The sequence below is a fragment of the Tympanuchus pallidicinctus genome, unplaced genomic scaffold (assembly GCF_026119805.1).
Source record: "Tympanuchus pallidicinctus isolate F22 unplaced genomic scaffold, pur_lepc_1.0 scaffold19, whole genome shotgun sequence".
Classification (NCBI taxonomy): domain Eukaryota; kingdom Metazoa; phylum Chordata; class Aves; order Galliformes; family Phasianidae; genus Tympanuchus; species Tympanuchus pallidicinctus.
The window spans coordinates 3255486-3270290 of record NW_026294710.1 but is presented as its reverse complement, the minus strand read 5'-3'; the positions used below and the strand labels follow the sequence as shown (position 1 = coordinate 3270290).

The 14805-nt window shown below is 42.2% G+C and overlaps 1 protein-coding gene across 1 annotated transcript in view; it reads right to left on the bottom strand.

The window, feature by feature from the left end:
- The window catches only part of LAMB4 (laminin subunit beta 4), a 53205-nt gene that overhangs the window by 4696 nt on the left and 33704 nt on the right, over nt 1-14805 (bottom strand). The window contains exons 20-28 of the mRNA XM_052680788.1: nt 13890-14047; nt 12897-13121; nt 10945-11165; nt 9653-9749; nt 8132-8507; nt 7505-7665; nt 4288-4493; nt 3280-3444; nt 1221-1365 (exon numbers count right to left, since the gene is read on the bottom strand). Coding sequence (XP_052536748.1) covers nt 1221-1365; nt 3280-3444; nt 4288-4493; nt 7505-7665; nt 8132-8507; nt 9653-9749; nt 10945-11165; nt 12897-13121; nt 13890-14047 — 1754 coding nt within the window. The remainder of the gene's footprint in view (nt 1-1220; nt 1366-3279; nt 3445-4287; nt 4494-7504; nt 7666-8131; nt 8508-9652; nt 9750-10944; nt 11166-12896; nt 13122-13889; nt 14048-14805) is intronic.

Below are 14805 nucleotides of genomic sequence, written 5' to 3'. Positions count from 1 at the left end.
CACTGGGTCAGAGGAGCCAACGCTTTGCCATGTCTCATCATCACGTCTTTTTTCTACTCCCCTTTGTGGACAAAACCTTGGGTGATAGTGCAGTTGAAACATATTATGTGTTTGTGCTAATGCTCCAAAGTAACCGATGGACAATTAAATACAAGTGCAAACAGCTGTGCATTTCAGAGAGCTGTCTTCTCTCAAAATGCATTCATCTAAAACTGCCATGCGAGTCAGTGTACGGTACAGTAGATTTGATGTAACTGTATCCATTTGATCCGCCACGGTGCATAAACTTCAATTTACTAACAAAAAATTCATGAAGAAATGCATTTGCAATGATTAGTAAATGCCATATGTCTTCTAAGAACACATAAAAAAAGGCCAAGGATGATGTTGTCAATTGCTACCAAACAAAAATATGAGAACATTGAGGACTGAAATTTTTCTTCACATTCTGTAAAATACCTTAAATATTCCTTAACAAAGAGAGCCCTCAGCACTCACTGCTGTTTGGATGTAGAGGCGTGAATGCCAAAGGATTGCCAGCATGCAGTCCTTAGGGAATGAGCAGATCAGCTACATGCAAGAGATTACAGAAAATACGAATGTATTTCAAGTCCTTTTATATGCATCTGATTAAAAAAACAAAAACTAACAGGCAACAAAACATCTCTGCAATTGAGAGGATGGAAAAGGTTTTAGGGCATATATTGTTTTGTTATTTTTTATGAGTGCTGAACTTCTACCAGAATCCTTTGATTCCTCGAGTTACTGCTTTAGAGGATGGAGCAGTTTGTCACTTTGTGTCCTAATTCCCACGCTCCCTACAGAGAGCCCCTATGGGCCGGGAAGAAGGGGGTGGAATAACAATTTGAGGATGCACTGAATATGCCTGGACGTCATACATTGTATGAAATTATATTAGTAGCCTTTACTCAACTAACCCAGGAACTGAGGGAATTACTTGCCTACTTCAATTTAGGCAAATTAAGAAAATATGACTATTAGAACGTGGCAAATCAATGGCAAAAATAATAGAAAATGCTGTCCTCTAGGAGAAAGAAATACTAGAGAGAAAGAAATTGAAAAAAAATGCACAGATCTGGAGGGAACAAGAAATCTGATATGTATGCAGCTCAATCACTTTCTAGCCATCTATTGTTATAGCACACATGAATACATACTAAGGAAAAATGAGTCAGAAAGAACTTTCTCTGCATATTTACCTGACAAGAAGTTTTTCACTTTTCTGATAAATTCCTTTGTGACTTCTCGGTCAACTTTAATCTGGTTCTTAGCTTTCTCTAGTTCCCCATTGAAGTGTGAGCCTTTCAGCTTGGTGTCTTCTGCCATTTTTCTGATGCTTTCAACCTGGAGATACTATGAGAAACAGTAGCGGTGTTTTCTGTATTCATTGCTTGGCAAGGTGAGCTCTCACAGTGTGAGCTCCAAGTGGAGTCACTTGGCATGGCTTTGAAACACCTGTAGTAGGAGACTGCTTTGGGGAGCTCCTGAAGTTGTTACATAATGGCCTTTGTCTAGCCTAAGAAGAAGCCTAAATCAAGTATTTTTTTCCTTTGTGCAACCATCACCAAACCATTTCTAAAGAAAAAGCACTGACTTGCTTTCTGATGCAATGTTGTGATATGTCATTGATCTGATTCATTACATAATTTAATTTGCCTTTCTATGCTGGAGTTACATTAAAATGCACTTTTTAAAAGTACAAGAAAGCTAGAAATTAATACTTGTTTTTAAAAATTAAATTTTGCAATTAATTTAATATACGTGATTATTTAACTTAGTGCTTTAATTTAATTATCAAACTCCAATAGTATTTTGCTCTTCTGGGAGTTGTGCTTTGCTCTAAGGAAATGCTCAGGTACAGATGGAAGAAATTCCCTGTTTCCCCAGGCAGCAAGAAAAACAATGATGTTTCTACTTTGGCAACATCTGCAGGAGGGCCATTCCTGTTGTCCCTGCATGACTGGGGGCCTCAGAGTCTCCTGACTGCTCATTTCTACACCCGCTAACTGTGCAGTAGTGTGGTGTGGATTCTAAAAGGAGGAAATGGATGCCCAGGCACCATGCAGGGAGGGGACAAAGCCACTGCAGAAAGATGTTTCTATTGGAAAATGGCTTTTGCCTATCAGTGTCACAGGCATTTTCTCTGACTGTTAATGAGAACGAACTGTGGTTTCGGGATTTGTCTGTTTTGCTTCCTTTGCACATGTTGTGTTGGCCATGCTTTCCTTGAGTTATTTTTATAAATTGGAGCAGCTGAATACTTGATGCCCATATAGACATTACAGGGGGTAGAAAATATTTGGCTTGAAGTTATCTGCAAAAATTCCTTAATGGTAAATATAAAAGTAACATAAAATTATATACATTGATCTTAATGGTATGCACAGCAATCTTAATGGGATAAGCGTGGGCTGCTGGCAAATACTACCATTTGAATCTTTCTCAGTGACAATATAGACAATATTAACCTAATGTCACCATGTCCATTGGTACAGGACACCATGACTCATGAGACCTTGGCAGCTGTGAGGAAGGCATGGTTAGAGGCACTGTCCCTAGGTGGGAGTAGACTGTAATACTCCTGGCACTGCATCATGTCTGTGGTGTAAGGATGGAGTCCATCACCAGGTCACTCACTGCTCTTTGCCCAAGGAGCAAATGAGTTTTTGTAGATTTGGGGCTTGCTACTTCATCTCTGTTCATTTTAGCTATCTACAAGTCAGCTATCCAAATCTAAGCCAGGTGTTCATGCAATGTGGGGAAAAAAAAAAAGAAAAAAGAAAAAAGAAAAAAAGAAAAAAAAGCACCTTCAAGTAATTCATATGTATTCCTGAGACAAATAGCTAGGCTGGATAAAATGAAGCTGGAGCTGCCTGACTCCTTCCACTTACTGCATAAGGAGTACAGATGACTAGCTGTGATATAGCCAACAATATCCCTATGAAGGTGGGGGCACGACCCCACCCTTATCTTTCCCTCTGACTTTGGGAAGCAAGCTGCTCTTCTCTAATTTGCAAGTCTATGCTCTAACAGCTTTTACTCTTTAATATAAAACAGTATCCAGGGAGAGAAGAGGAAGAGCCTGCTTCGCAAAGGCAGCAGTGCCATGGGAAGCAACTCCCTGGTACTGAGGGCTTTAGCATAACTGTTGACTTAAAGCTGAGACACTTCTCATGAACGGTGTTTCCCAGGAATAGATTGCCCAGTTTCCCATCCTCCACGCATTGCACTGAACAAATGTAATTTTGATACACATACTTGATTCTCAGGGTCCTGTAGCTGAGTAGTCAAGTTAGTTAGCAGGACAGCAGTGTCCTCAGCTTTCCTGAATGCACTAGAGGAGAGAGGAAGAGCTCCGCTGCAGTTTGGGCCTCCCCCACAGGCTACTGCAGCACAGGAATGGTTTCCTGGCACCCCGCAGATCTGCAATAAGGAAAACATTTTGTCAGGACTTCTCTGGGTATCTGAGATACACTTCTGGTGGAAGGATGTTGGACAATGCATGGGATTTTCCCAGAGACCTAGTCAGGATATCTCCAAAATGAGATCACTGCCAGTGAAAGGATCCCTTTCCCTGACTTGAAGGATGCAATGACAGCTCATGGCTCTAAACCTCTCCTTCCAGCAGCCATCTGTTGAGCTCTATGTGTTATGCAGAGACCTTTGTTTTACTCTGTGGCAAAAGGTTGAAACTGTTCTCATGCTGTATCCAGCCCAAGGAGCATCCAAGTCTATCCAGTTGGTTCTGAAGGACCCGGATAATTTCTCCAAAACACAGTACCGTGCCTAAGACTCTACTCACTTTGACACAGATGTTGAGACTAAAGGCCAAGATGGATGTTCTGTTCTAGAACTAGCAGTGCTAGGGACAAAGTTCTTGTCCCTTCCTGTTCTACAGGTGCTACAAAGGACATGCAAACACTTCTCATCCACTCACGGGTTGCTCTGCTTAGGTTAAGCCACTGATAGAGGAAGTTGAGGTTAATCTTTCTGAATTTACACTGAAGCCCCCTTCAGACTGGAAAGTGCTTGAACATTTCCTGGTGCTGTGCCTGCCCTGGGAACAATGGCTGCCAGAAGGGTGTTAGTGACCACACTACCACAGCTGGGAATTGCAGCTGTGCCTGACATGACAGTAGGTCTGTGCCAGGGAAGTGTCCTTCTCCAGATTTAAAATGCATGTAATTATTCTTTTAAAATAAAAAAGACTAGTGGCATAAAAAGGAAGATTTTATTTAGTTCCCATTACAAACCCCCAGCACCTACCTTTTCAGCCAAGTGTTGAATGCCAGGGATCTTGACCAGTTTGAGCTGCTCCAGCACTCTGCTCCCTTCCCAGGCCCGCTTGTGCATCACAGTGAGCATGCTCTGCCTTGTGTGCTCCGAGTGCCTTACCACAGGGGCTGTCTCACGAGCTTTCTGTTCTGCCAGGAATGATACTTCAGAGTGTTTCCGAATGTTGTTGATGGCCTCTGCAGCAACAGAAATAGTGCTGAGTACCAACTGATTGCATTTGATTTTATTCATGTATTTACTTGAGTGCTGGAGCAATGGTGAGTGACAGGTCTGCTTGTGGTGATTGAAGTTGGACGGGAGGGATGGACAGAAACTGCCATTTCTTCATTCAAGTTTTCTAATCCTTTACTCAGACAAATACCAAACAGGGATAGTTATCAATACGCATAACACTTGCTACAATAGATGAAAATGGAGTGGATCCTATGTTATTCCTCAGAATTGAAGTTTAGGCAGGAAATCTGTTCACACCACTTGTAAATTGAAATGATAATCTCTGTGATTGTGGCTCAAGGAAGCATTTGTCCTCCCCATTTTCAGCATGGTACCCAAAAGTTAAAGTCTTCTGGGCCAAAATATAGATTATAAATGGAAATGTATTACTTTTCTTTGGCTCTGGAGAAATACAAGTTCAGAGTTGATGTACTGAAAAGAAAGAAAGCATTTCCATGATAAGCCTTTAGAGCAGGCAATGAATGCTTTCTTGTTTGCTTAATGTAAGCTTTTCCTCAAGTAGAGACTCAAAACCATGGAGAATATATATATATATATATATATATATATATTTTTTTTTTTTTCCCCCAGTTGAATAGCCTAAAGAAACGAATCAGGCTTTTTGCAAAACACGCAATTTAAAGTTACTGCTGTCAGATCTCCAGGGAACCCAAAGTTTTCCTCAAATTGTCACGCAGAAGTATGTGCAATGATCCAGAACTGATGTTTTGTTAGTGCAAAAGCATTAGAGGTCATTGATTAACATCTCACTGGGCTGGTAACAACTCAGTTACTGGTTGAAGTCAATGAGAACACTCTCGTCAGGTCCTGCCTGTTTTTTACCAGGCTCTAAAGCTCTTGGTCTTGCTTTGGCTGAAGCAGAATGATGTGTAGTTGTATGGAACTTAGGCTATTTGTTTTATTTTGTACCTCTTGGAAACAATGTACAGTTTAAAGCTAGATTCTAATACAAAGTACCTGGCAAGAGGCTGCTCTAAGCAAGAGGCTGTTTTTTTATGCAATAATTCCATTGCAGAAATATTTTACAGTGGTTCAACTCTTCGTTAAATGGCCCAAACACATTTTTTATGCTTGGTTTGTGATGGAGCTGTAGGGATTCCAAAGTTCCTTTATGTTAAACACAGTTTCTTAGCACAGACTTGATTTACAGCTCAGGGATCCGGGCTCATCACATTACAATGCCACAGTGGCTGCAAAACCAGGGAACAAGACTGGAAAGAGGTAATTTAATGAGATTTCATAAACTGCAAGAATTCTTGTTAGGACACTCGTGTCTTTTTTTTCTTTTTGCAGGGAGTTCAATCATTATTAACTGTTGACATTTCCAACTCAGGCAGCTGAGTATATGCCCATGAGGTGGTTCAAGAAAAGTCCTGAACTCTCATTTCACTTGAACCTCTACAAAGAGAGGTAGGCAGGAGCCCATTTCCCCACATGTGCCTGGTGCACAGGTGTCAAATGTCCCCCAGATAGGCATATCTTCCATCCTGCTCTGTCCCACTTCCTTGGGCCAACAAAAAAGCAGGAGAAAAAAAGCAGACAGGGCCATAGCCTGAATCGTCCTGAAATGATGAAGGGATGAGGGAACCAGGCTTTCTCCCAGGCATTGGGGAAGGTGGCTTTCTTGAGGGAAATGTTATTTCTGTCCTGCTAGATGCTTGGTAGCAGCACCAATGAATATTTGCGGCCCTGACCAACAATTCAGCTTAAATTCAAGGTCTTCCCCTCCCCATACCCCTGTGTGCTTTTTATAGGGCTGTTTATCTGCCCCCAGAGGCCAAAAGATGAAAAAGCCTTGGAATGTGACCAGAGAGCACTGCAGATGGTTCAGCTGCGCATCCACTGAGCTCCCTGGGATTTATTGTTTCTTTGCCTTCCTGCCTTCTCAGAGTCAGCACAAGACCCAGTTGAATTAGGACGTGGTGACTGTGATGGCTGTGCTGACTGCATACGTGGGACTTGAGTAGAAGACTGGTCCCCCGGGCACTGCCAAGTATAACAGTGCAAAGAAACCTTAAATCTCAATTAATCCCTCTTATCCCTTTTCCTTTCCCTTGGCTTTATATACCATTGATCTTCTCTTCATTTTTTTAGTCCTGTTTAGTCCAGTCTTCTTCTTGCTTGTACAAAACATGAAAGATCTCAAAGTGGGTTTGCACTGCCTTTAAATTCTATTTTCTGTGCTCACTGTAACATCTGGGGGCTCATACCTTAGCAGCCACCTCTCTGGTCAGATGGTGGAGTGTATACTGCTGAGAGTCTCCTGCTGTTGTGGATCTAGTTAGAATCTAATCAAGATCCCTGAATCATACGTTCCTGTCTTTTTCCAGAATTCATGAAGCCTGTGACATTGTTATTATTGCCATTAGCAGCTGATGGAGACTATACTTAGCTCAGGCACAGACAGTGTAATTATTTAAAAAATGCCAAGGAACTCGGTTCTGTTTTCACATTTTGTGATGATGGAGAGCCAGTTCCTTACCACATAAAGTCATGTATTTTCTCATGGGAACACTGAGAAGTTGTTCTACGACTCTCTGCTTTAATTAAACAAACCATTGCTGCACAACATTTTTTAAGTATTGCTAAGAGCAAGAGGAGTCAGAAACAGGGAAAATATCCTTTTCTCTTCTACTGTATGATCTGAGAGTCTATAAAGCGAAACTGGGTGGCCTTTAAATCCTGATGGAAACATTTGGGCTCATGAGATTTTTTACTGATATGATCATGCATACATCTGCATCTGAAATGCAGGATGCTGGAAATCAAAGCATTTTAAAACAAAATGGAGTTTGGAAAGTTACTATAATAAACTTTATAGTATTTGAATTTTTGTAATACCACATGGAACTAAAATCTAAGGATCTTTGAAATGTTGCATGGCTCAGTAGTGAGAAAAACATTGTGAAATTTCATGGCATACGTTCATCTATTTCAGTACTGGCTGCCTTACCTTTGAGGCTCAAGTAATGAAAAGTGCGATGCAGATCTAATTTCTGTTGTAGAAGTTCATAGACACGATCAGCTTCTTCACCAATGTCTTCAATGTTCTCAGTGAGGTCAGGAAATTCATATGGCATACTACGAATCGGACCCATTTGTGTAATTTGTTGTCTACAAGAGAAGTGACAGTTATGCAGAAGCCAGACTGAACTGCTCTTAAACAACTGAGGTACACACTATTTTAGAGGACAAGAGATAAATTTCTAAATGAGCAGAAACATTTACTTGTAATGACTTAGGAAAACATTAGGAACAGGGAAATTCCAACATTTACTTATATGCTTTAGGGGAGCCGTATGTGAAATAATCAGAGAACAGAATCATAGAATCCTAAATCGGAAGGGGCCTGTAAAGGGCACCTAGTCCAATTTCCCTCCAATAAACAGGGACACATACATTTATCTCTCTGTATATCTATATAGGTTATTTTGTTCATGGATCTACTGAAAGCAGAAGATTAGCGCTCCAGCATCTTTTTCTGATTAGAAGAGGGATTTGAAGAGTAGGGCATGGGGGAAGCCTGGGGGAAGACTGCTTTGTCAGCCAAGGGATTTTAGCAGGGCAGCAGAGCCCTTACTGAAGATAGCCATGAAAATCCTTGATGCTTGAGAGTGCCTTCCATGAAAAAACAGGACGTTTCAAAATTCTTTCAATTTCAGAAATGGCATCTTCAAAGGCTTTGAATCGCATGTCACAGCTGGGCATCCGTCCTCCTTTATCTTCTAGGCTTGCAGCAAACCTCATTAACCCTTGAACAGTCTGGGCGAGGGCAGTAATTTCAGTGTCCCACTCATCAAAACAAAGGTGACAGTGACGGCAAGAGGGAAAGTCTTTCTCGAAGCCACGGCCACACTGGTCGCAGAACCGCCCAGTGACACCAGCACGGCAGTTACACACACCAGTGGCTTTGTCACACCGAGGCCAGCTGGTTCCCTCTGGGTTACAGTTACATGCTGCAAGAAAGGGACAGCAAGTTATATGCAATATTGCAGCTCCTTTTCTGCAGGAGTAAGGCGTACAGAAGGCACAATCATGTATTTTAACGCAAGAAATAGAAACTGGTTTTCTTTTCTGCTCTTTGAGCCCACTTGGCTGGATCTGCCAAGGGACAACACTACCTTGCAGGGTGGGACTCTGATGTATGGGGTTTATTTTTCTTGATAGGTTTCTACCAGAGCTTTTGACTTGGAACAAGTTGGAGTGTTCCCCCACTCTGCCCAACTCTGCTATTCTAGCACTGCTTCCCTGTTCTTTTACACTAAAGGGAAAAACAGATGCTAGCTAACTTCAGCCACCCAAAGGCCACCATGTATCGTGTGTCAATCATCTAGGCTCCTTCAGTAGCAAAGAAGAGAAGCAGGTGCACCTAAAAATCAATCTAAATCGGTACTCATAGAATCATACTGCATTCCAGGTTGGAAGGGACTCACAAGGATCATCAAGTCCAACACAGCATCACCTAAATTTCAAACTCTATGCCTGAGAGTATTGTCCAAACTCCTTGAACTCTGGCAGCTTGGGGCTGTGACCACTGCCCTGGGGAGCCTGTTTCACTCTCTCAGTGAAGAACACTTTTCTAATAATCAGAACAGCAAAAGCTGGACAAAAAATAGTCTTTGGAGACGCTTATCTACCTGCACTGCCTGGAAAATTCACCACTGATCAGAGGAGCTCAGACTAGGTCAGACTAGGCTTTGGAACAGCTAATGTCAGGTGAGATAAATCCCTTCTGATACCTCATCCCAGTGCTCCCTGGGCTGGGGAGCTGTGTGCTGAGAGCTGAACTACATACTCATTCTGCAGCCTTCAGCTAGCACAGCCCATTTCTAAATATCAGAGAATGAAACCAGTGTTCAAGTCAAAGTGAAGGGGATGGCCTTCACATCAGGGGAAGTCTAATGGCTTTTCTTCAGCTCTTGATTATTCCATGGTTCCACCAAAACTGCAGAAGGAACAACACTGACAAACAATATAAACAACTTAATCATTTCATACACTGAAATGTATCTGTTTCTCTGGATATAAGTTTTGTCTCGTCTATGAATAAAGGCACAAACATTTATTTTGAGGCAGTTTCTAGCCCAGTTATAATACTTACAAATGCAATGCTTCTGGGGATTGCCAAAGTAGTTTTCCTCACATTCGTTGCAGCGTTTCCCACCATAGCCTACCTTACACAGACACTGGCCTGTAAGCTGGAAACAGTTCAAGTTTTAACAACTGCCCTTGTAGTATGACTGCATATACATTATTTACTGGATTTCTTCTTTGCTCTGTGACTTTTATTATATAGCTTCATGGGGACCATAGTGACACTGCTTCTGCATGTTGTTTGAACATGGTTCAACGTGATAAACTTCCTTTACCATCTTCATACTGAAGGATGTTAAAAAAAAATTACTCTGAGAGCTGGCTTTTCTTTACTAATATGAGAGGTTTCATATGGTCAAGTCTGATCTTTGAGAATGCATCCTCTGACTATTATCTGAGAGAGGATTTTTTCTTCTTTTGCAGAAAAGATTGATGGCTTATTTTTGCTGGAACAAAGTACTCATCTTAACATTTCAACTTTTAACTACATGATAGATATATTGCAATGGAAAACCTCCAGGGTACATTATGCACATTGCCCTAGAAAAATTTGTTTTGGAATTCAGTGCTGAAATGAAACTGCAGGGAATTACAGCTCTGATAACTCAGAAAAGCAGTAGTAGTTCTTCTGTGTGAAGGGCTACGTTTTGTAGGAAAAATAATAGCTCCACTAAGTAAACCACGACAAACAGCATATTGAAAGGAAAATGTGAAAGCACGTCAGCAAGAGCTTGGTGCAACGTCCTGGTGCTATGAAGTCAATAGCAAAATGGCTGTTGTCTCCATGAATCACAATTTCAGCTCTCTATTCTGAAGTACTGTTTTATTTTTTCTACCTTCTTGCTCTAGAAAATGCCCAAGAATTAAAAATGAGAAAAGATACAGTAGTAGCCAGATTGATGATGCATGACTGATGTAATGACCACTGCTCTTTGTGAAAAGAAACCCTTAAAAAACCAAACACATGCAAGACTCTTAAGGTCCAAGCCTGGACTTCATCTTCCCTGTATGTACACTTATGGGGCAGTTTTTCCTTGTGTCATTTTCTCATGTATTTCTATGATCCACTTTAAAAGGAAACATACAGGCAAAGAGTAATTGCTTACAAGTAAAGCCGCAGTATCAGAACAGCACATGTAATATAATGGCTCCAAGCCAAATTACGCCAACCGCGAGTTTCCAAAGACTTGTTGTTTCTGGAAAGCATGACAAAAATCCATCCCCATATGAGAAGGTCCCAACCGTGTCATGCCAAAACATTGCCCTCCCAGTTCCCAGAGAGCAGAGTAATTTCCTTGCCTGGTCACACTGGCTACTTTGGGTGTTTTTCACGTTACAGTCACAGAGCTGACATCCTTTTCCTCCAGCCAGGTCCCAGTAGCCCGGCGCACACTGGTCGCATGTTGTACCAACTACGTTGGGCTGACACGGGCAAGCTCCGGTGGCTGGGTCACACAGGCAGGCTGCATCCCCTCCAGGGCATGTGGCAGGGAGGACACCTGCAGGATTGCACTTGCAGACTGGAAAGAGAAGGACAACTGCTACAGCAGATGGTGATACAAATGGCTGATGGACAATCAGAACTGTACATGGAAGCACAGTCTGTAGGCTCACAGAATGGTTTGGGTTGGAAGGGATCTTCAGTATCCACCTAGTCCAACCCCTTGCCATTGGCAGGAGCACCTTCCACTAGATCAGGCTGCTGAAAGCCCCATCCAATATGGCCTTTAATACTTCCAAAGATCCACAGCTTCTTTGGGCAACTACTTCTAGTATCTCACCATCTTTGTTGTGGAATTTTTCTTCTTTATATCTTATCTAAATTTGCCATCTTTCAGTTTAAAACAATTGCCCCTTGTCCTGTTAGTACAGACTAAAAAGTCTGTACTAACTAAAAAGTACTTAGTAAAAAGTCTTTCTCCATCTTTCTTATAAGCACCTTTTAAGTACTGAAAGACTCCAGTAATGTCTCCTCAGAACCTTCTTCAGGATGAACAAGCCCATCTCCCTCAGCCTGTCTTCATAGGAAGGGTGCTGTGGCCCTCTGAGAATCTTTGTGGCCTTCCCTGAACCCGCTCTGACAGCACCGCATGCCTCTTGTGCTGGGGGCCCCAGGCCTTGACACAGTACTGCAGGTGGGGCCTCATCAGAGTGGGGTAGAGGGAAATAATCACCTCCCACAACCTAGTAGTTACGCTTCTTTTGATGCAGCTCAGGATACGATTGGCTTTTCAAGCTACAAACACACACTGTTGGCTCATATCCTATGTTTTATCCACTCGGGACTATTCCCAAGTCCTCCTCTTTCTATTGTGGTTTTGTCTACAGCGTTGAACAAACTCACAGAGAGCTTTTACTACTTTTAATATAGGCACCAAAAGCTGAAGTTGTAGTGCATTTTGAATCTTGTTAGCATGAAATGCTAAATATGTTGGATAAGGAAATGCTGATTTACAGTAGACACTATGCAGTGTGGGAAACCCCAGCAACGGGTAAGCCAAGTAAGATAAGAAGCCTTCCTTGTGAGGAGCCAAAAGTTCTTGCTAAATTATTTCTAGCTGACATCTTCCAAAGATGAATGAGGTATGGGCTTGAACTGTATTTCAGAGATTTCCAGAAGAAGGACGTCTTGAAAATAGTTATGTTTTGTGGCCTGTACAAATCTTCAATTAACATTTGTGAAAACGACCTTCTATAAACTCTGAGGAGAAACTTATGCTTTGCATTTACTTGTACTCCTTCCCTTCTGCTCAAAATGCTGTTACTGGCAGTGCTCTCGTGAGGACTATTAAACCGCCTGAGCAGCCTCTTTCTAGCTGTATCATTAAAACAACTGGCAAGGCAGGGAGCTCAGCAGGGGATCATCTGGTTAACTGAGCATTGCTTAGCTGGCATCAGCCTGCAACATGGATAAACAATTATCTTTGATTCCTTTAATTTTAATTTCTCCCTGACTGGGATGAATGCACATTTATTTTTCAACAAAGAATAGTGCTTTCAGTTCAGGTGAGCATTTCCTAGGGTTGATATTCAGCACAAGATTTAGGCAGGCCTGCATGAAAAACACAGAACTTAATAGATTCCATATTAATAGTTATTTCTAGCACTGGGAAGGAATTTCTTCAGTACTTGCATATTTGCATATCTACTTTGGTTTTTTTAAACTAAGGTCTAACCTCTCCCTATAAGCCTAATTTCCTTGTAACTTCTCTTGCTGGCAATATACAGTTGCAGAGCTGTTGCCCACTTACTTTGGCAGTCCTGATCGAGGGCTGAGCCAAAATACCCAGGTTTGCAGAACTGGCAGTTTGCTCCATGGGTGTTGTGCAAACACTTGATGCATTCCCCAGTGACCCTGTTACAGGACTCCGGGTCTGTCACATCAATGTTGTTGTTGCAGGGACATGGTGCACATTCCTCCCCTGGGCTTCCTGGGATTTTGTAGAACCCGCTAGGACATTCATCACACCGGCTGCCTGTCAGGAAGGTACAAACATGTGCTGCCTAATGAGAATTCAAGAGGATCATGCAGTTTCTAATAATACTGCTAACAGGCTCAGACTGTCTATTCAAATGCACAGTTTCAATGGGAAATACCCACCTGTTTGAAATCTTTAATAATCCTATGATCAGTTAAAATTATATCTCTCATACTGCAATCTGATGGGAATGCACCCTCCTCACTGCAAGGGGCAAGTTGGTGTCACTGGGACCTTGTCCAGTGGTTCATCCTTGCCCGAAGACTTTGCTCTTTCATCACTGTCCCCAGGTCCAGAGCCTTCCCCAGTCTCCAGAAGGGTAAGCCTGGTGCCATAGGAGTAACCAAGAGCCTCACCAGGATGAAACAAGAGGAAGAATGTTCAGAACTGAAGACATCAGAGGTCTGTGAGGACAACAGTCCCCTGGGAAAGTACCAGCAAGAATCATTTTGGCCCGGCAGTGTTTCTTCAGGCAAAGCTGCTCTTGACTTATACAGGAACCTGGCTTAAAAAAAGGTGACAGTATGTGCTTTTAGCTCCATTGCAGGAGGTGTTCATAACCAACAGGGGAAGAAAATGCTTCAAATTTTCCCTGTGGAAATTCAAGGTGAGTCAATGGGATCTTTGGAAGGAAAGCATCAGTTTGCTGTAAAAACAGCTGTGTTTGGGACAGCCCAGAATGCCCCTCTCTGCAGCAGCCATTCCAACAGTGACACAGTCACTCTTGGGCATGATGTCAAAGCACATCTTTATTTTGCTCCTTACCTGAATATCCCTCAAGACAATTGCAGACTATCTGTGAAGTCTGGGAGTCCTGGTAACAGGAATGTGCAAAAAACCTCTTGCTTGTGGGTACTCCTGGGCACATGCATGGGCGGCAAGGTTCTCTGTTGGAAGGTTTTCCATAATAGCCATCGATGCACCTGTCAAAGCAGTCAAAAATATATACATATATTGAAATCATTCATGCTCTGTCTGCCATGTTTTGCAAACCTGGGGTGACTGATGGCTCCTCTAATGCTGCGGTCTGTCCAGACAAACAGGCAACACAGAGGCTTCTGAAGCATCACTGGTCTTTAATCTGCTTTACTATAGCAAATGGGAACACAGTTCTGTATATTTATGCAAGCCATGCTGAAGGTCTTGGCTCTCTGATTATCCTCATCCCAGGGTGTGGATCTCCTGTGGAGGCATGCCAGCAAGTTTTTCAGTCTTTTTTAACCCACTTGCTACCTACATGCACAATAGCTAAAGGTAGTATTGTCCAAATGTATTGCAAGAACAGCTCAATGGGTTTCATTTGGAAATCCTCTTAAAAGGCAATGACACAGCACAGTCTAGCCAAATCAAACTGACCAGCCAATGAATTCAGTTCTGATGTCCGCGCTGAACTCTGTACCTCCACCAGAGCACAGAACTAAAAAGGAGCATTGTTTGGAGTGGAGATGGAAACACGTGGGAAAAGTCATTTGTTGGTCATACAGAAATGATATGAATCAGCAAACAGGGCACATTTATTTAAGCTCCTTGGAGATAACTGCAGGTGTTAAAATGAATATTCAGCTCTAATTAAGTCTCTTGGCAATTTAAAAGCCAGAGCAGACCTGGTATTGCGGGTCCAGTACCTTGCACAGGCCCTGGAACACATCACACAGAGCACCCATGTCTCAAATTCCATCTT